Source organism: Artemia franciscana, chromosome 7, assembly GCF_032884065.1.
Source record: "Artemia franciscana chromosome 7, ASM3288406v1, whole genome shotgun sequence".
Taxonomy (NCBI): domain Eukaryota; kingdom Metazoa; phylum Arthropoda; class Branchiopoda; order Anostraca; family Artemiidae; genus Artemia; species Artemia franciscana.
In genome coordinates, this window is record NC_088869.1 from 565,043 (window position 1) to 585,772 (window position 20,730).

The following is a 20,730-nucleotide window of genomic DNA, read 5'->3' on the forward strand; positions in this document are numbered from 1 at the left end:
CCAATAGCTACATCACGATAATCGCATTTTAATGCTAATTTTAAATATATAAGTTTCATTAAGCTTAGTTTTGCCCATCAAAAGTTACGAGCCTGAGAAAATTTACGTTATTTTAGAATATAGGGGAAAACGCCCCTTAAAAGTCATAGAATCTTAACGAAAATCACACCATCAGATTCTGCGTATCAGAGAACCCTACTGTAGAAGTTTCAAGCTCCTATCTACAAAAATGTGGAATTCTGTATTTTTTGCCAGAAGGCAGATCACAAATGCGTGTTTATTTGTTTGTTTGTTTGTTGTTTTTTTTTCTTGTTTTTTTTCGCAGGGGTGATCGTATTGACCCAGTTGTCCCAGAATGTTGCGAAACGGCTCATTCTGACGGAAATGAAAAGTTCTAGTGCCCTTTTTCAGTGACTAAAAAATTGGAGGGCACCTAGGCCCCCTCCCAGGCTAATTATTTTCCCAAAGTCAACAGATCAAAATTTTGAGACAGCCATTTTATTCAGCGTAGTTGAAAAACCTTATAACTATGTCTTTAGGGACGACTTACTCCTCCACAGTCCCCGTGGGAGGGGCTACAAGTTACAAAATTTTACCAGTGCTTACATATAGTAATGGATATGTGGAAGTGTACAGGCGTTTTCAAGAGGATCTTTTGGTTAGAGGGAGGGGTTGAGAAGAGGGGGATATGCTGGGGGAACTTTCCGTCGACGAATTCGTCATGGGGGAAGAAAATTTCCATGAGACAGCGCAGGGTTTACTAGCATTATCTAAAAAAGAACAATGAAAAAATAAATATGAAAAAGTTTTTTTCAGCTGGAAGTAAGGAGCAGCATTAAAACTTAAAACGAACAGAAATTATTACCCATGGGGCTCACCTCCTCCTAATACCTCGCTCATTACGCTAAAGTATTTTCAGTAATGTCATCTATTTATTCTACGGCTTTTGTGATTCAGGGGTCATTCCTAATGAATTAGGACAAAATTTAATATTTAATGTAAAGAGAGAGGTACCGACGAGGGGGGCGAACCCTCTTATATATGTAATAAGAAAATGAGAGTAAAACATGAGAGTACGTAAGCTAATTTATAAGTTGTGTATATCTTTTTACTAATAAAAGATTCGTAAAAAATTAAAAGTTCTAGTTGCCTTTTTAATTAACCAAAAAATTGGAGTGCAACTAGGCTTCCTCCCCCGCTCTTTTTTTCTAAATAATTCGATCAAAATTATGAGAAAGCCATTTAGCAAAAAAAAAAAAAAAAATAAGCAAATTTCGTTTTAATTTTTCCTTTGCGGAGAGCCAAAATCAAAACATGCATTGATTCAAAAACGTTCAGAAATTAAATAAAAAAAACAAGTTTTTTCAACTGAAAGTAAGGAGCGGCATTAAAACTACAGAAATTACTTCGTATATGAAAGGGGCTACTTCTTCATCAACGCCCCGCTCTTTACGCTAAAGTTTTTTACTGTTTTAAAAAGAAGAGTTGAGAGAAAGAGTCAAACTTTAGCGTAAAGAGCCGGAAGTTGATGAGGAAGCAGCCCCTTTCATATACGAAGTAATTTCTGTTCGTTTTTAGTTTTAATGTCGCTCCTTACTTTCAGTTGAAAAAACTTGTTTTTTTTATTTAATAATATTAAATGATCGCTCTGTGAAAAAGCGTCGACAAACATGTCATTGTACTTAAACCGGGGAAAACACAATTTGTTTCACAGGAAAAATAGATTACTCGGGAAACGCGCAAATTATTCATTATTCAAAACGTAACGTAACTGTAACATAAATTCAAAAATATAACAAAAATGTATTATTTTTAGGACCGTAACGTAAAAAGTAACCTTTTACTTAAAACGTACCGAAAATGGTACGAACGCAATGCTGGTGGCAACCCTGTCTGGTATTATACTTGGTATAGAGAGAAAAAAAAACTGTTTTCGGCTCCACGTTATGTGAACCAAGATCTTTCATCACATGCATTGCTTTAATATTGTTTTGGTTTGTAATGTTATCCCAGCATTTTTCTTTGTAGATATTTAATGTGCTAATTTAATAAGAACAAGCTGGTCAATGGAACAAAGAAACTCGGGTGAAATATCTGGCGATTAAACCCATATAAATAATAAAAAATATTTGAAAATTGGTCTATGAATATTGTGGCCTTTTTGAAAAAGTGCTGTTTTATTTTATCTTAGGCAAAACTTAAAATAAATACAATTTAAATAGAGAAAGAACAACTCATATCTTTAGCAAGTGTTTTTTTTAAGTTTGCCTTATATGGCTCTGCTTCTCACAACTCCACAAAAACATACGGAAAAAACATCATGATAAGTATATTAAAGCTTTTTTTATAGATATATGCTATAAAAGTATGGAAATATATTATATATCATAGAGAATCTGAGCTGACTATAGTTAGTGCAGTAAAAATCAGGACTATAAAATGAACAGTAGAATGTCAAATACTCCACAGAGAAAGTTTTAAAGAAGTGTTTTTTAAGGAATAGGTTCGAATCACACAGTAAATTTATTTCGAAAGGTATAACCTTTAAGAAATGCTTAACATTCTATCTAAGCCTAGGACAAAGATATATAAAATTTCCTTTGCAGATGATCAGTTTGAACGCAGAAATTCTACCTCAGTATCGCCAAGAAGCTCCAAAGACACCTCCACACATTCTGTTACACTATTGTGCATTCAAAGCCATTTGGGATTGGGTGATTCTGTGCTTAACTTTTTATACAGCCATAATGGTGCCATATAATGTTGCTTTCAAAAACAAGACATCAGAAGATGTTAGTTTACTCGTAGTAGACTCCATTGTAGACGTCATTTTTTTTATCGACATAGTGCTTAATTTTCACACGACATTTGTTGGAAACTGGTGGAGAAGTGGTGTCAGATCCCAGAGTGATCCGTATGAATTATCTGCGATCATGGTTTATTATTGACTTGCTGAGTTGTCTCCCGTATGATGTTTTCAATGCCTTCGATCATGACGAGGATGTGAGTATAAAGTTTGCTTTTCTTTTCACCTATTTTAAATAATACAACTTACGTCTTACATTCTCCACGTCTGTCAACCCTGTAATGAAAAAAGCGGGAAAATTGGTATCCTGGGATATCCTGGTCTAAGAATAATGTAAACAGGACAGAAAATTGAGAAAATTCGTTAAGAGCCTTAATTTTTGAAGAAAAAATTATATGAGTGAAGTCATAATTATATACATCAGTATTGCAGTGATGTTGTCATACTTGTCACACCTATCTGGAAAATTGAAGATTTTCAGGCATGGAAAAGTTTAAATTAATTTGCTTAAAAAATGGCAATTGCAAAAATTGTATATATTTTGACAAGTGATTACAATAATTCAAATATATTAAAAGAGAAAACCGAAAGTATGAAGCTTAGTTGACGTTAGTTCATCTCAAATTCCTTGAAAAAATTTCGAAGTAAAACATGTCTAAAAATGTTTTTATTCTAAAAGAAAAAAAAACCACGCAGCATACGTCAATTCAGAATCGCTAAAGTTATTATGTAAGCTGCAAAAATATTTATGGTACCTGAACAATAATTTTAATGCTTTAGTTTAAATATGAAAAATACCTGAAAATTTTTAAATTAGTTTTTTTTGTTAAATAAAAGCAACTCGCTACGTGGAGCGCAACCAGTGAGCGCAACAAGGTGTACAATGCCACTAGGAAGGCTTAAAAATCTAAAGTTTGCAATTATTACTAATGATTGTAACTACCTCAACTATCAACCGTTATAGGACCGAGAGAACGGCCCAAATTAACTGGATATATGTGTACAAAGCCCGGGCTTTGCGTGGACCCCGGCACTCGGCTTGTGACAGGCTTGTAGATATTTGATTCTGTAATCATGCATTACCATAATCATCGCGTTATTCTTGAGTTTTAAATCATGAGGTGTTAAATCAGCAATTTTGATTCAATGCAATTTTTTCTGTTTTTTCCATGCCTTTTTCTTTAACTGTTTTGACTGATTTGTCATATGTTTTATTTTAGCATTCACCATAGATACTAAGAACGATACGACCATCCAAGGCTGTATTCATGGGGGGAGGGAGGGGCTAGGGGTTTGAACCCCCTCCACCGAAATGCTAGTCTAACTATTAAAAACGTAACAAACTCGAATATAAACAAATTTTTGACATTTGTTTAATTAAATCCAATTAATTCAAATGAATATAAAATCATTTTTATCCCCCCCCCCGTAAAATAATTCTGGATACGACTGTGTTACCATCCTTGGATAAAAATGGTGTCATTTTTTTTCTTTTAATGTATAAAAATGTGACGTCACTCACATGATTTTTCTGGCATCAATTCAACCTCTTTTCTGTTTATGCTTCACAGACGCCAAAATAGCTTCATTCCATTCTAGAGTGGTTAGGAAATGCAGGTCTGAATCCATCTTCTCCTTCCTGTGTACCTTTGCAGACGTGAACTCAATTCCTCCTTCCTGCTTATCCCTCACAGACTCACGCAGCCTAAATTAAAAAGTTTCTTTATTAAATCAATTTAAAAAGACACAGTTTTTTGAAATAAGTAAAGAGTGAATTTGAGACATAAAACGAACAAAAATTACTGCTTCACAGAATATCTAACATATATCAATAAAGCTAAAAAAAATAAACCAAATAATATTTTTTCCCTAAATTTGCAGGACTATAGAAAACTAGTGCTTTACTGAAAACACAGAAATAAAGTATAAAAATAAGAATTTAATTTATGAGTTAGAAGTGAGTACGTAGCCTGAAAACAGCAAACTAATCTGTAAAGCTTTTCATAGTCTTACACCAGCTGTGATATCAGTAACTCCTAGTATACATTGAAAATTACCTTCAAAAACTAAGCATAAAAATAAATACTTTTTAATAACCGAAGAGTAATGAACAGCATGCAGAAATATTGGATTCATTTATCAGGTGACAATTTGGACTCACCAACTATAATACCAATAGTGAGGAATAAACAATCTTAAACTGTAACAAATACACTTTAGAATTACTAAAAAAAAAAACATTAATTTTATAATGTAAAAAGTGGCCTTAATCGGTTTACTTTTACTGTACCAAATCTCCTATGTTATTTTGCGTTTTTAGTAAAGCACTAGGTTTCTATAATCCTGCAAACATATAATAATTTGGTTATTTGTTTTATTTGTACTAGCTTTATTCATATATGTTAGATAGACTGTGAAGCAATACTTTAGTTCAGTTTTAGTCTCAACTTTGCTCTTTATTTCGCTAAAAAAAAATTGTTTTTTTAAAATTAATCTTTGCCTGTTTTTAATTTAAATTTTTATGCAGAGGCAGCACTGCAATGATCTTTTCAATTTTTTCTTGTGGGGGACAGCACCCTCTTATATAGAGTAATATCTGTTCGCTTAAAGTTTTAATGTCGCTCCTTACTTTCAGTTGAAAAAAAAACTATTCAATTGCTGATAGATTTTCAAATAATGCCAAGAAATCCATGCTACACAAAATTGTGTACTTTTTGTACTAATTACAGTTAGGTGGCTTAGCTCGACAGTTAGGAGAGAGTAACTATTTTTCTAAAACAGATTTTCAAGATTTCCAAAACTTAAGCAAAATTTTAGTACGTCTAATTTATTCCACTTTACCACTACCCCCCTCCTGATAAACACCAAAAAATGTTAAACATACAGGTGTGGAATAGCAATAAACAAGAAAAAGTTGAAAAGTAACCTGACAACCAGAAAAATATCACAGAAAAAAACAAAAAGGCTAATAGGTTCTTAGTGCTATGACTTTTCTATATACATTAGAAATACTTTTATTCTGTCTATTAAATATCAAAAAATGAAATAATATAAATAAATAAATATACATAAGTAATCCTCCTTTTAATATACAACTTTAAGTGGTTCCCGAACTATATACCTACACTTCTCCAACCCAGAAGAGGCAAGGGGTTGGGGCCCAGGGCGTAATTTATTCCAAAAACAGTGTATGGAACGGTTCATAATTCACAAAAAAAAACAGCAAAAATAGTAAATAACTGAAAAATAATCAAACAGTTCGTGGTAACTAACTGTAGTAAGGAGCGACCCGGCTCAATAGTAACCGAAACTCTAAAAAATGGACTTTTGATACCAATAGTTACATCAAAAGAATTGTATTTCAATGCTGATTTTAGGTATATAAGTTTCATCAAGATTAGTTCTACCCATCAAGATTTACGAGCCTGAGAAAATTTGCTTCATTTTAGAAAACAGGGGGGAAAACCCCTTAAAATTCTTACAATCTTAACAAAAATTACACCATCAGATTCAGCGTACCAGAGAACCCTATTGTAGAAGTTTCAAGCTCCTATCTACAAAAATGTGGAATTGCGCTTTTTTGCCAGAAGACAGATGACGGATACGTGTTTATTTGTTTTTTGTTTCATATATAAGGCAAAAAACCATGATTGAAATCAGAATGCAAGATTAAGGAACTTAATCCTTGCCATTCTGACTCAAAGTCCAATGCTGTAGTAACTGACCTACGGCGGCTGATGATCAAATTCAATCTTCTTGTTCTTGTAGGACCAACTTGTGGACAGCCCTATTCTCAAAGACTATGGAGGGTTACATCATCACCAAAAGCACAGTTATTAGACCTCATTCGGCAAATACCTTTGTAATTAGCTATTATCAAACACTGAGTTACTAAAAGCTTCTGTTATTAAGAGTGAGAGCATTAAACTGTATTTGACAAAGCTCAACTTTTGCGAACAGAAGGAGGAGAGGGGGTACGCAAAAGAATAGTAATTTAGAATTTTGAGATTCAATTATTTTTTCTTCTATGAATTTCTTCCTCTGAAGAACATTTGATATTTTAAAATCGTTTTGCGAGCCCCAGCGTCGGCTGATCGTGTCAAAGAGTTCATAGTGTATTTAACCAACGGACTAATTTGACTTAGTAAGGGGGCTGGGAGGGGGAGTTTACGGGAGGGGTTATTGTAAATCTCCAGTTAAGGTTTTAGACCATAAATATTACAATGGTGCTGTTTTATACTTCCAAGCTTGTCCAGTTAAGAAGTGACACAAAAAGGGCAGTTTTTAGTGCTTTATGGAACTTACGGATGGCGAAATTGATAAAAAGCACGTGAATATGAGCACTAGCTTTCAAATTAGCCATTAAACATCTCTCTGAGGTGTTCTGGATGCCCACTAGCCGCAGCTTTTCTACTTGAGACATGGCACCATTAGTGTCATTTAACACTTGCAGTCGGTGAATTTTATAAGGAAAACGTATATATGAACAATTTCTTTTATATGAGCTGTACAAAATCTGCCTACGATGGTTTGGTAGCCCGCCATCCCTACCCCTTTAGGAATAGCACAAAAAGTGTCTTATTTAGTGCCATATGGCACTTGCAGATGGCGGAATTTATAAAAAGCACTTAGATATGAGAAATAGCCTTTGAAAGAGCCAATAAGCATCTCTTTATGATGTTTTGGTAGTCAACTAGACCTGCTGAAAAAAGAAAGAAAAAAACGAGAGACAGCTCAGTGCTAACGATACAAAAAAGTGATTTTCTATGTTGTTCAAGGGGGGGGGACTGTAGTTTCGCTGAACAAGTTTTTCGACCATGCTAATTCCAATAGTATACTTATAATTTTCATCTGACGCGGTTTTGGAGGGGTTTCAGACTTTTTTTCAAAATCACCGTAAATTTCTTTTTGCAATAAACTTTCAAACAGTTCGTGGTAACGAACTGTAGTAAGGAGCGACCCGGCTCAATAGTAACCAAAACTCTAAAAAATCAAATTTTGATATCAATAGCTACATCAAAAGAATTGCATTTTAATGCTGATTTTAAATACATAAGTTTCATCAAGTTTAGTCTTACCCATCAAAAGTTACGGCCCTGAGAAAATTTGCCTTATTTAGGAAAATAGGGGGAAACACCCCCTAAAAGTCGTAGGATCTTAACGAAAATGACACCATCAGATTCAGCGTATCAGAGAACCCTACTCTAGAAGTTTCAAGCTCCTATCTACAAAAATGTGGAATTTTGTATTTTTTGCCAGAAGACAAATCACGGGTGCGTGTTTATTTGTTTGTTTGTTTTGTTTTGTTTTTTTTTTCCAGGGGTCATCGTATCGACCAAGTGGTCCTAGAATGTCGCAAGAGGGCTCATTCTAACGGAAATAAAAAGTTCTAGTGCCCTTTTTAAGTAACCGCAAAAATTGGAGGCCATCTAGGCCCCTTCCCACGCTCATTTTTTTCCCAAAGTCAACGGATCAAAATTTTGAGATAGCCATTTTGTTCAACATAGTCGAAAACCACAATAACTATGTCTTTGCGGATGACTTACTCCCCCACAATCCCTGGGGAGGGGCTGCAAGTTACAAACTTTGACCAGTGTTTACATATAGTAATGGTTATTGGGAAGCGTACAGACGTTTTCAGGGGGATTTTATTTTGTTTGGGGGTGGGGCTGAGGAGAGGGGGCTATGTTGGAGGATCTTTCCTTGGAGGAATCTGTCATGGGGGAAGAAAAATTCAATGACAAGGGTGCAGGATTCTCTAGCATTACTATAAGAAAACAATGAAAAATAAACATTAAAAACGTTTTTTCAAATGAAAGGAAGAAGTAGCATTGAAACTTAAAACGAACAGAGATTATTACGCATATGAGGGGTTCTAAAAATAAGAGCAAGGGATTGCGGAGGGGACAACTCATTTCATATACGGATTAATCTCTGTTCGTTTTAAGTTTTAATGTCGCTCCTTACTTTCAGCTAAAAAAATTAGTTTTTTTTTTATTTAATTACTTATAAGACAAACCGAAATAATGTTACCATTCCTGAGTCACTGTCAGATGGGATTTTTTTTTCTTAGTCAGTCTTTTCGAAAGGACTTTTTTTTCCTTTTGTCACAACGGGCAGTAGTTTGCTCTTTACTAGGTCTTTTCGAAAGGAGTTTTTTTTTCTTTTTTCACTACGGCCAGTAGTTTGCTCTTTACTAGGTTGCAGCTACAGCTGCAACCATGATTGTATTTTTGTTCTGTTTACTAATCGCATATTTCGTTTTGCAACATTTTCTTTTACGGTTCGATGTAATTTTTGCTGTTTCTTACTCCTTGGCTTTTTATTTCAGCCGGTAAGAGTAATTGGTCATCTTGAATAATTTTGCATGCATTACAGATACTAAAAACGATACGCCCACTCCTGGGGGGAAATCTGTAATTTTTGCTCTTGGAATGCACATAAATGAGACATAACTTACATAAATTTTGGTCGAAAATTAAGGCTATAAACAAATTTTCTCAAACTTGTGACCTATCTAGATCTTTTTTATTGAAGAATATCCCAAGGTAGAAATTAAAAAAAAAATGAAAATATGGAGCAGTTTCCAAGAAAAAATGTATGCATATATTTCGTTGCCGGGAATCCATGGTCTTGAAGTCATTCATACACAGTTGCTCGTCTACAGAGAGTAGAAATTAGAATGCTTGTATATATATATATATATATATATATATATATATATATATATATATATATATATATATATATATGTTTATATAAAATTGTACTGCCATTTGTGCACTAAGTGGCAACTTTTAGAGCTGTGACCATATCAAGGGGATGAAGGAAGTCCCTCTCCCCAATGTTTACAGTAAGTCAGTAAAATTTGAGTCGGTAAAATAGTGGTGCAAATTTCTGGTAGTTTATTGGTAATTTTTTTATTTTTTTGGTATATTTTTGGTACATTTATATTGGGATACTTTTTTTATTAGGTAATTGGGCTGATTGAAAAAATTACCTAAAACAAAGGAAATATGATCAGTCTCAGCCTGTCATTATACCAACAATAAAAAAAAAATTCTGTTTCATCATCATTTTGCTATAAATAAAAACAGTTCCAACATGCTATAAATAAACCTTTAAATTTGCTATAAATAAAAATAAATTCTAAATGTAAGGTTGTATCTGACATGTTCACACTTCTCAGTTTGCTAAGCTATTCTCAAACAGAGACTATTAGGGCTGTGTAGATCAAAATAATTGAGTTGTCATTGAATATAATATATTCAATCCGTAGTTACTGGGCCTTCGAAAGTCTACCTCTCCCCCCCCCCTCGCGTAAGACTTACTCTGGAAAATTCCCAAGGAAAATTTACTTCCCATGAAAATTCATCTGTGAGGAAAATCCCCCCGCAGAAAATTCCCCCCTCCAAAAAATTTCTGTCTTCTCCCAAAAACAAATTCTATGTCTAAACAATAGGCAAATTTCACATACATCCCTTTCCCCGAGGGCTATGGGGGTTCAGGTCAACCCAGAAGGCGTAGTTACTGGACCTTCGAACTATATTGAACTAATTGGCTATCTCCAAATTTTAATTGGATGTCCTTATGGAAAAGAGGGCATAGGCGTGAGCAGTTGGCCTTCAAACTTTTCGTCCACTTAAAAGGGTTAATAGAACTTTAAATTCCCATTTGACTGAAACCTGAGACTATTAGTTTGATACGATAATCCCTGAAAAAAATAAATAAATAAAAAACAAGTTTTTTCAACTGCAAGAAAGGAGCGACATTAAAACGTAAAACAAACAGAAATTATTACGTATATGAAAAGGGTTGTCCCCTCCTCAAAACCTCGCTCTTTACGCTAAAGTTTGACTCTTTCTCACAACTCTACTTTTTAAAACAATTAAATAAAAAAACAAGTTTTTTAACTGAAAGTAAGGAGCGACATTAAAACTTAAAACGAACAGAAATTACTTCGTATATGAAAGAGGCTGCTTCCTCATCAACGCTCCACTCTTGACGCTAAAGTTTGACTCTTTCTCTCAATTCTTCTTTTTAAAACAGTAAAAAACTTTAGCGTAAAGAGCGGGGCGTTGATGAGGAAGCAGCCTCTTTCATATACGAAGTAATTTCTGTTCGTTTTAAGTTTTAATGTCGCTCCTTACTTACAGTTAAAAAAACTTGTTTTTTTTTAAATTTCTGAACGTTTTTGAATCAATGCAAGATTTGATTTTGGCTCTCCGCAGAGGAATAATCAAAATGAAATTTCCATTTTTTTTTTTTTTTTTTTTTTTTTTTTTTTTTTTTTGGCTAAAATGGCTTTCTCATAATTTTGATCGAATGATTTTGAGAAAAAATGAGCGGGGGAGGAAGCCTAGTTGCCCCCCGATTTTTTGGTTAATTAAAAAGACAACTAGAAGTTTTAATTTTTTACGAATCTTTTTATTAGTAAAAGATTTACGTAACTTATAAATTAGCTTACGCAAAGAACTTTTATATTCTCATGTTTTTATTACATATATGAGGGGGTTCGCCCCCTCGTCAGTACCTCGCTCTTTGCACTAAAGCTTAAATTTTGTCCCAATCCATTAAGAATGACCCCTGAATCACAAAAGCCGTAGAATAAATAGCTGAAATTACTAAAAATACTTTAGCGTAAAGAGCGAGGTATTAGAAGGAGGTGAGCCCCTCATATGGGTAATAATTTCTGTTTGTTTTAAGTTTCAATGCTGTTCCTTACTTCCAGCTGAAAAAACTTTTTCATATTTATTTTTAATTCTTTTTTTTTAAATAATGCTAGTAAATCCTCCTCTCCCTTCATGGAAATTTTCTTCTCCCATGACAAATTCTCGATGGAAAGTTCCCCCAGCATATCCCTCTCTTCTCAACCCTTCCCCCCAACCAAGCAAATCCTCCTGAAAACGCCTGTACACTTCCCTATAACCATTACTACATGTAAGCACTGGTCAAAGTTTGTAACTTGTTGCCCCTCCCACGGGGACTCTGGGGGAGTAAGTCGTCCCCATAGACATAGTTATAAGGTTTTTCGACTACGCTGAATAACATGGCTATCTCAGAATTTTGATCCGTTGACTTTGGGAAAATAATTAGCGTGGGAGGGGGCCTAGGTGCCCTCCAATTTTTTTGGTCACTTAAAAAGGACACTAGAACTTTTCATTTCCGTTAGAATGAGCCCTCTTGCAACATTCTAGGGCAACTGGGTCGATACGATCACCCCTGGAAAAATAAACAACAAAAAAACAAAAAACAAATAAACACGCATCCGTGATCTGCCTTCTGGCAAAAAATGCAAAATTCCACGTTTTTGTAGATAGAAGCTTGAAACTTCTACAATAGGGTTCTCTGATACGCTGAATCTGATGGTGTGATTTTCGTTAAGATTCTATGACTTTTAGGGGGTGTTTCCTATTTTCTAAAATAACGCAAATTTTCTCAGGCTCGTAGTTTTTGATGGGTAAGACTAAACTTGATGAAACTTATATATTTAAAATCAGCATTAAAATGCGATTCTTTTAATTTAGCTATTGGTATCAAAATTCCATTTTTTAGAGTTTTGGTTACTATTGAGCCGGGTCGCTCCTTACTACAGTTCGTTACCACGAACTGTTCGATAAAAAGAAATTAACGTGAAGAATGAGGTGTTGAGTAGGGGACAACCCCTTTCACATACGTTATAATTTCTGTTTGTTTTAAGTTTTAATATTGCTCTTTATTTGCAGTTAAAAAAAGATTTGTTTTCTTTATTTAACTTCTGAATGCTTTTGAATTAATGCATGTTTGATTTTGCCTCACTGCACATGAATCTTTAAAACGAAAGTTACATATTATTTATATTTTCTTTGGCTAAATGGGGTTTTCATTGATTTGATCAATATATTTTGAAAAAAGGGGTGGGGGAGGAGGCCTAGTTGCCCTCCGATTTTTGGTTGCTAAAAAACACAACTAGAAAATTTTAATACAACTATACGACTATTTTTAAATACAATTATTACCTATAGGAGGGGGTCCGCACCCTCGTCAATACCTCACTCTTTAAACTAAATCTTGAATCTTCTCCCCCAACCCCTTGTCAGGAAGTCCACCTAAAAACGTCTCTACACTTCCCGATAGCTATTACTATATGTAAACATCTGTTAAAATTTGTAACTTGCAGCCCCTCTCTCTCTCTCTCTCTCTCTCTCTCTCTCTCTCTCTCTCCTCTCTCTCTCTCTCTCTCTCTCTCTCTCTCTCTCTCTCTCTCTCTCTCTCTCTCTCTCTCTCTCTCTCTCTCTCTCTCTTAATTTTTCTCTCGTTCTCCTGATGTTCTATAATTTACTTTCTCTCTCTTTATTTATTTCTTTATCCTTTTTTGTATTTTACTCTCTCTTTCTCTCTCCCTCTCTCCCTCTCCCCCCCCCTCTCTCTCTCTCTCTCGCTTTTTCTCTGTTAGGAGACACTTGAATCGCGTCTGAAAACCGGAAATATAACTACTCACGTTGCGAAAACTAAGATTTTCCTCCTTTGGCTATTCTCTTAAAGGATTACAGTTCTTTCCCCTGGATTTAATTTTGTGTTTGGGAAAGCCATTAAGCACATTGACTTTGTGGTCTCAAAATGATAAGCAGATACAAATAAAGGCTTTAAAATATCAAAACTTACTTTATAATGTATTTTAATAACCTGAAATGCCAAATACAATAGAGATACCGAACTTTGGTAGAAAAAATATCCAGTTTTCCCTACTTAGAAATATTATTAGTAATAATTCAATAAAGTAGTTCAAATATTTGTTACTACAAAAATTAAGTTTTTAACTGCAAAGAATGAAAGTATTAACACTTACATGTTTAGTTTTAAGGGGATTAAATTTTTCTGGTTGCGAGGAAAAAACGATTTTTAAGGCTTCGTTTTATTAAAAAAGAATCTTTTCTTTTCAAAAAATTTTGGAAGTGGCAAAACATTTAGTTCTTAAGAGTAAAGTCATTCAGGCTCTTGAAATCTCTTTGAGTCCAAAACCAGAGTTCAAACGGTTCGTTTTTAACGAAATGTAAGTAAGGAGCGACACGGCTAAATAGAGCGACACGACACGGCTAAAAATTTGCCTGATTTTCGAAGAAAGGGGGAAACGCCCCTAAAAGTATTAGAATCTTAACTAAAGTCACCCCACCAGATTCAGTGTATTATAGAATCCTACTGTAGTGGTTTCAAGCTCCTATCTGTAAAAATATGGAATTTTGAATTTTTTGCCAGAAGAAAGATCACGGTTGTATGTTTATTTGTTGTTTTTTTTTTCTCAAGGGTGATTGTATCGACCCAGTGGTCCTAGACTATCATGAGAGGTCTCGTTCAAACGGAAATTAAAAGTTCTAGTGCCCTTTTTAAGTGACCAAAAATATTAGAGGGCAATCGGGCCCCCTCCTCCGCCCCCTTTTCTCAAAGCTGCCCGATCAAAATTTTGAGATAGCAATTTTGCTCATCATAGTTGAAAGGCCCAATAACTATGCCTTTGTTTATAACATGCCCGCTACAGCCCCAGGGTAACGGTGTTTAAGTCATAATAATTTTTCATTTTCACACATAATATCTGTTATTATGAAGTATGTATAAATCTTAAATCGGGGAGGGTGAAAGTTCTTCTGGGGGTTTTTCCACAGGGAAATTTTCTATGGAGATGGAAATTTACAGGGGGTGAGCTTATTAGCGGAGATTATGAACTGGGAGAATGTGCCATATTGTATTGTATCGGATTAACGACGCTTCTTGACTACTAAGGTCCCTGCGTCGGCCCTGCAGTGCATTCCTGCAGTATGATTCGATCTCTGGGTCCCGTATTACCAAGCTAAGGTTAAACCCACTGCGCCACCACAGGAGAGAGAATGTGCCATAATTCCTATAAAAAAATTCTCTTGAATGTTTTGCTTTCTCTTTTCCGTCTCAATTTTGCGTGCGAAGTTGTTAATTGTAATAATCCGGGGTAAATTTTCACCGAAATTTAATTGTCTAGAGAATATCTCCGTGGGGAGGGTGATTTCTCCATGGAGGTGGTGCCAGATTTCTATGCATCATTTAAAAACTATTGAAAATTAAATTAAAAATATTATACTGAGAGTAAAGAGCAACATTAAAACTTAAAACGAACAGAGATTATTACGTGTATGAAAGGGATTGTCCCCTTCATAGGAGGCTGGGGAATGATTCCCAACACCTCACTCTTCACGCTAAAGTTTTAATTTTGTCCCAACTCTTCAAGAATAATTCCTGAAACGCAAGAGTCGTTCCAACAAAACAATAGGAAGCTTTTTTCCTGAGCGCAATGAGTGAGAGTGATGTGGAAGGGGTAATCCCCTTCATACACTTAATAATTTTTACGTGGAGAATTGAATTGCCTTAGGGAATTTATCTGGCCTGGGGGCATTTTTCGTGGGAAGAACTTTATATGAATGGATTATACATAACGGTAAGGAATTTTCTATGAAAGGGGAGCCAGATTTCCTGGCATTATTTAAAAACCATCGATGTTAAATTTTTTTTTAATATTTTTTCAACTGAAAGTGAGAAGTAACATCAAAATTGAAAACGAACAAAAATTAGTACTTATAGGAGAGGTTCACCCCCTCTTCAATACATCGCTTTTACGCCACTTATCGGAATCGATAACTAATCATTTTCTTTGAATTATGAAGTGGAAAAATGGCCCTAGAGGTTGCAGTAGCGACTTTTTTTGGAACTATTTAATAAGCTTACGATTAATAATACAATACGTTTATTACTGTTGTCAACAACAGGAGTTGTTTTGTTTTGGCTATTACAATTTTACAGCAAAGACAAACAAATTTATGTATTTCTGATTTCAAGTCATAAAGTTATTTTTGGTAAATCTATTGTCAGACGGTCCGTAGTAACAAACTGTAAATAACGAGCGATGCTGCTCAATAGAAACCGACACTGGAAGAAACAGATTCTTGATACTAATGGATACATCACAAGAATCTAATTCGGATGCTTATTCAAAATACATAAAATGGATGAAGTTTAATGTTACCCTTCAAAAGTTTTAGTCCTGAGAAAATTTGCCTAATTTTTGGAATATGGGGAAATTAAGGGATCATAATAAAAATCGCACAATAAGATTCAGGATTTCAGAAAATTCTACTGTGGAGGTTTCCAGCTCCTATATACAAAAATGTGGAATTTTTGAGTTTTCACTAGAAGAAAGATCACGGATGCGTGTTTATTTCTTTGTTGTTGTTTTTTTGTTCGATCAAACCAATGACCCTACAATTTGGAAGAAGGCTCATATCAGAAATCAAAAAGTGCTTTTGATTTCTGATCATAGAAGCAAAGTGAAAAACTTTAAGTGAAAAATATTGGAATGCAGCTACTCCCCTCCCACCCCTACCTTATTACCCAAAATTGTCCGATCAAAATTTTGAGATGACCATTTTCTTCAGCATGATAAAAAGATCAAGTAACTATGTCTTTGAGGATGACCTGACCCCCAACAACCTCCGGGAAGGGCTGTAAATCATGAACTTTGTATATTTCTGATAGTGTCCTTTCAATGGGTACAAGCGGGCCCGTATCCTATTACTTTAAGTGGGCCCATATCCCATTGCTTTAAGTGGGCCCATATCCTAAAGTGCTATTGAAGACATCGGGTCTGTCGAGTATCTGGTTTTATGTAATCACTAGCTGTTGGGGTGGCGCGTCGCGCCAACCCAACACTTGGCTGGTGGGGGCGCTTCGCCCCCCCCCACCAAGCCCCCCCGCGCGCGTAAGTCGTTACGCGCCATATTAGTTACGCGCCATTGTAGTTGTGTCCCTGCGTCCCACCTGTGAATATATATATATATATATATATATATATATATATATATATATATATATATATATATATATATATATATATATATATATATATATATATATATATATATATATGTTTTTAACTACGTAAAACTTGCGAATATACAACATTCTTCGCTGTCCCATTGTCTGTGCATACAAATAGATTGTCAGGTTTACCGACTCTTGGACATTCAACATATAATTATCCATGGGAAACACAATCCGTATTTTATACCTCATTATTCTAATGATTGCCATTGAGCTTTGTTGATGGTGATTGCTAATCGAACATCTCCTGTGCCCCCCGGCGTCCCCGTTGTAGTTGTGTCCCTGTGTCCCGGTCGTCATTTGTGTCCCGGTGTCCCAGTCTGTAATTTTTTTTTTAGTTTTTTTCTTTTTAGGTTTTTTCTTTTTTTAGCATTTTTAGTTTTTTTAGCTTTTTTAGTTTTTTTAGCTTTTTTCTTTTAAGTGTTTTACCTTTTTTTAGCTTTTTTTAATTTCCTTTTTTTCTTTTTTTTAGTTTTTAGGCTTTTTTAGCTTTTTATTTTTTTTTCTTTTTAAGTTTTTTTCTTTTTTCTTTTTTTCTTTTTTTTCTTTTTTTCTTTTTTTAGTTTTCTTTTTCTTCTTTATTTTTCAGACGGTATATGCGTCATATGACAAACAAACACATATAGTCTGGTTACGCATTGCTCTGGTGATTCCTCGGCACACCTTGTTTTTTTACTTTTTTTCATTCCTAATCTGGCCCTTTCTCTTTGAACCGCAAGCCTGGTTTTGCTTTTTGGTGACATTCTATCTTTTTCAATGTTTTTCAATTTGTCAATGTTCATTCTAGCATTGACACTTGGAAAAATCTTTACGTGCCAAGCATGCTAAAGCTCAACAATTTATATTAAACCTCAATATTTTGGGTATCTGTTTTGAGGTTTTCGAATTACTTTAATCTGTTGTCAAAATATTTTGAAATATTTGTGCAATTCCCAGTTTTTTACATTTTAAACAATTTAATAAAATTGAAAGAGCCACAAATTTTTTGAATACTTATTATTCAAAAGTTTTTTATTTTTTCTTTCTTTTTCTTTAGTTTTTGTCTTTTTTATTTTTTTTTATTTTTTAGTTTTTCTTATTTTTTTTTGTTTTTTAGTTTTTTTCTTTATTAGTTTTTTCTTTTTATTTTTTTCTTTTTTTAGTTTTTTGATTTTTTAGTCTTTATTTTCTTTTTTTTTTAGATTTTTGATGTTTTTTTCAGTTCTTCTGTTATTTTATTTTTTATTTTTTTTTAGTATCTTCTCTTTTTTAATTTGTATTATTTTTTAGTTTTTTCTTCTTTATTTATTTTTTTATTTTTTATATATATTTTTTTCTTTTTAGGCTTTGGCCACCCCAACACTTAGTTGGTGGGGGCACTTCGCCCCCCACCCCCTAAGCCCCCCCCCCCCCGCGCGCGTAAGTCGTTACGTACCATATTAGTTACGCGCCATTGTAGTTGTGTCCCTTTGTCCCACCTGTGAATATAGATATATATATATATATATATATATATATATATATATATATATATATATATATATATATATATATATATATATATATATATATATATATATATATATATAACTACTTAAAACTTGCGAATATACAACATTCTTGGCTGTCCCATTGTCTGTGCATATAAATAGATTGTCAGGTTTACCGACTCTTGAACATGCAACATATAATTGTCCATGGGAAAAACAATCTGTATTCAGATCTATACCTCATTATTCTAATGATTGCCCTTGAGTTTTGTTGATGGTGATTGCTAATCGAACACTCCCCGTGTCCCCGTCGTCATTTATATATCCCCCTGTGCCCCCCCGGCGTCCCCGTTGTTGTTGTTTCCTTGTGTCCCGGTCGTCATTTGTGTCCCGGTGTCCCAGTCTGTAATTTCTCTTTGAGTGCCGCGGTCGTCATTTATATTCCCTGTGTCCCGGTCGTCATTTTTGTCCCGGTCGTCATTTGTGTTCCGGTGTCCCGGTCTGTAATTTCTCTTTGAGTGTCCTGGTCGTCATTTATATTCCCTGTGTCCCGGTCATCATTTGTGTCCCGGTGCTTTGTTGATGGTGATTGCTAATCGAACATTCCTTGTGTCCCGGTCGCTTTCTCTTTGAGTGTCCCGGTCGTCATTTATATTCCCTACTAGCTGTATCATTCTTAAAATTCTGGGAAGTTTCGTTAGCCGGTTTGCTTATTCTTGGTATGATGCCAAAAAAGGTGCCCAGAAACAAATCGTTGGCAGTATTTACCAGAAATCCAACTCCAATAGAGAAAATTGACAGTACAATTAACTTGTTACGATTAACAAGTTATGGTTAAGCAATTAACTGTTACGGGGCATCAGAGCCCTGGTGGGGGCATGGAGCTCTGAAGGGGGTTTGGGCCCTGGATGGGTAATCGGGAACCCAAACTCATGCGCAAGCACGGTGATATGAAACGCGTATATTTTACCACTTAAGAAACTTAGGATTTTATTAACGAATCGCTGGTAGTATTTACCAGAAATCCAACTTCAATAGAGAATATTGACTGTACAATTAACTTGTTACGATTAACAAGTTAACAGACGATTTATGACAAATACACAGGGGACAAATTTTATATTTAAGGAATGTTTGTTTTCAAGTACCAGTTAGAATGACTAGAATACACGGCGTTTAACATGGTTTCAGCCTTCCCGTGTTTATCCTTCCAGTGCAAAATTAATATTTATCGAAAAATACAATAAACTAACTACTTTCGATAACCAACTTTCGATAATCAAATAACGCTGTAGGAATACCTTTTGAACGCGAGATTTGTAAGAAACGTCGTACTTTAGGTTCTGGGTAATTTTCTCATCAAAGACGTCATACTGAATGGACAATCATGTGTTTATCTCAGTGGTTATGTGTGCAAAAAGTTTATTAAAATGCTCACGTCAACATTATCAATGAATTCATTCTAGAGAAAAAAATTCCTGTGTAATTTTGTGTTCTCACAAAAAATTTTGTCAGCAGTATATACAGAACCGAGACCTGAAGGGGGTATGGACCCTGGATGGGTCATTGGGAACCCAAACACATGAGCCAGTCCGGTAATACGAAACGAGTATGCTCAGAACCATGAAATTACGCTGGAAAAATGAAAAACTCAGAACCATGAAAAATGGTAGCTGGCCGGCTGTATCCATAATCAATTGTCAATAATTAATAACTGATTCGATAACATTAGAGTACAATAAGATCTCATCCTATTGTACATTAGAATCCATATCAAAACTTCGTTTGTTAGACATCATTTCACTGGTGGCTTACTTCAATTATTGAACAATATAGTTGCAAACAAAACTCAGATAATAATGGTTCCAGAAATGTCCTTATTAACCAGGAACAATTACGTAATATCAGATGCTTGACTGAGCTAATGTCTCCAATAGCAAAGTAGCATATGGGCCCGCTTAAAGTACTAGGATATGACCCCGCTTAAAGGAATGGTATGTGTGCCTGCTTGTACCCATTGAAGAGATACTACTATTGCCTACTTATAGAATTGGCTATTGGAAAGTATAAAGATATTTTCGGGGGGGGGGGGATATTTTCGTGGTGAGGCTGCTTGCGTGGAAGAATCTTCCCATGGAGGAAATTTCGTGGAAGAAGAGAGTTTTCTATGGGAGAAGGAGCTGGGATTCTCTGCATTAATTAAAAAATAATCAGAAATTACATTAAAAAACAAGTTTTTCAACTGAAAGTAAGGAACAACCTTAAAACTAAAAATGAACAGAAATTATCACGTATATGAGGGGATTGCCCTCACCTTAGTACCTTGCTTTTTGCGCTGGTTCTTCACGTATTTTTTCACAATTAAAAAAAAAATCTTAAGAATAGGAATTAAAGCTTGCACAACAAGATTAGAATTTTGGAAACTAAAGTGATGACAGTGGTCAAATATTGCTCTGAAGCATGGGCACTCAAAAAGTGGATTAGGATTTGCTAGATATTTTCCAAAGAAATTGCCTACGGATTGTTCTGGGCACACGGCTGACTGGCCGTATTTTAAACAGTAGGATACACTAA

General features: G+C 34.7%; 1 protein-coding gene across 1 annotated transcript in view; it reads left to right on the forward strand.

The window, feature by feature from the left end:
• The window catches only part of LOC136028698 (potassium voltage-gated channel protein eag-like), a 322,053-nt gene that overhangs the window by 178,005 nt on the left and 123,318 nt on the right, over positions 1-20,730 (forward strand). Inside the window, 2 exon segments of the mRNA XM_065706529.1 lie at positions 2,607-2,876; positions 2,878-3,003. Of these exon segments, the coding sequence (XP_065562601.1) occupies positions 2,607-2,876; positions 2,878-3,003 (396 nt within the window).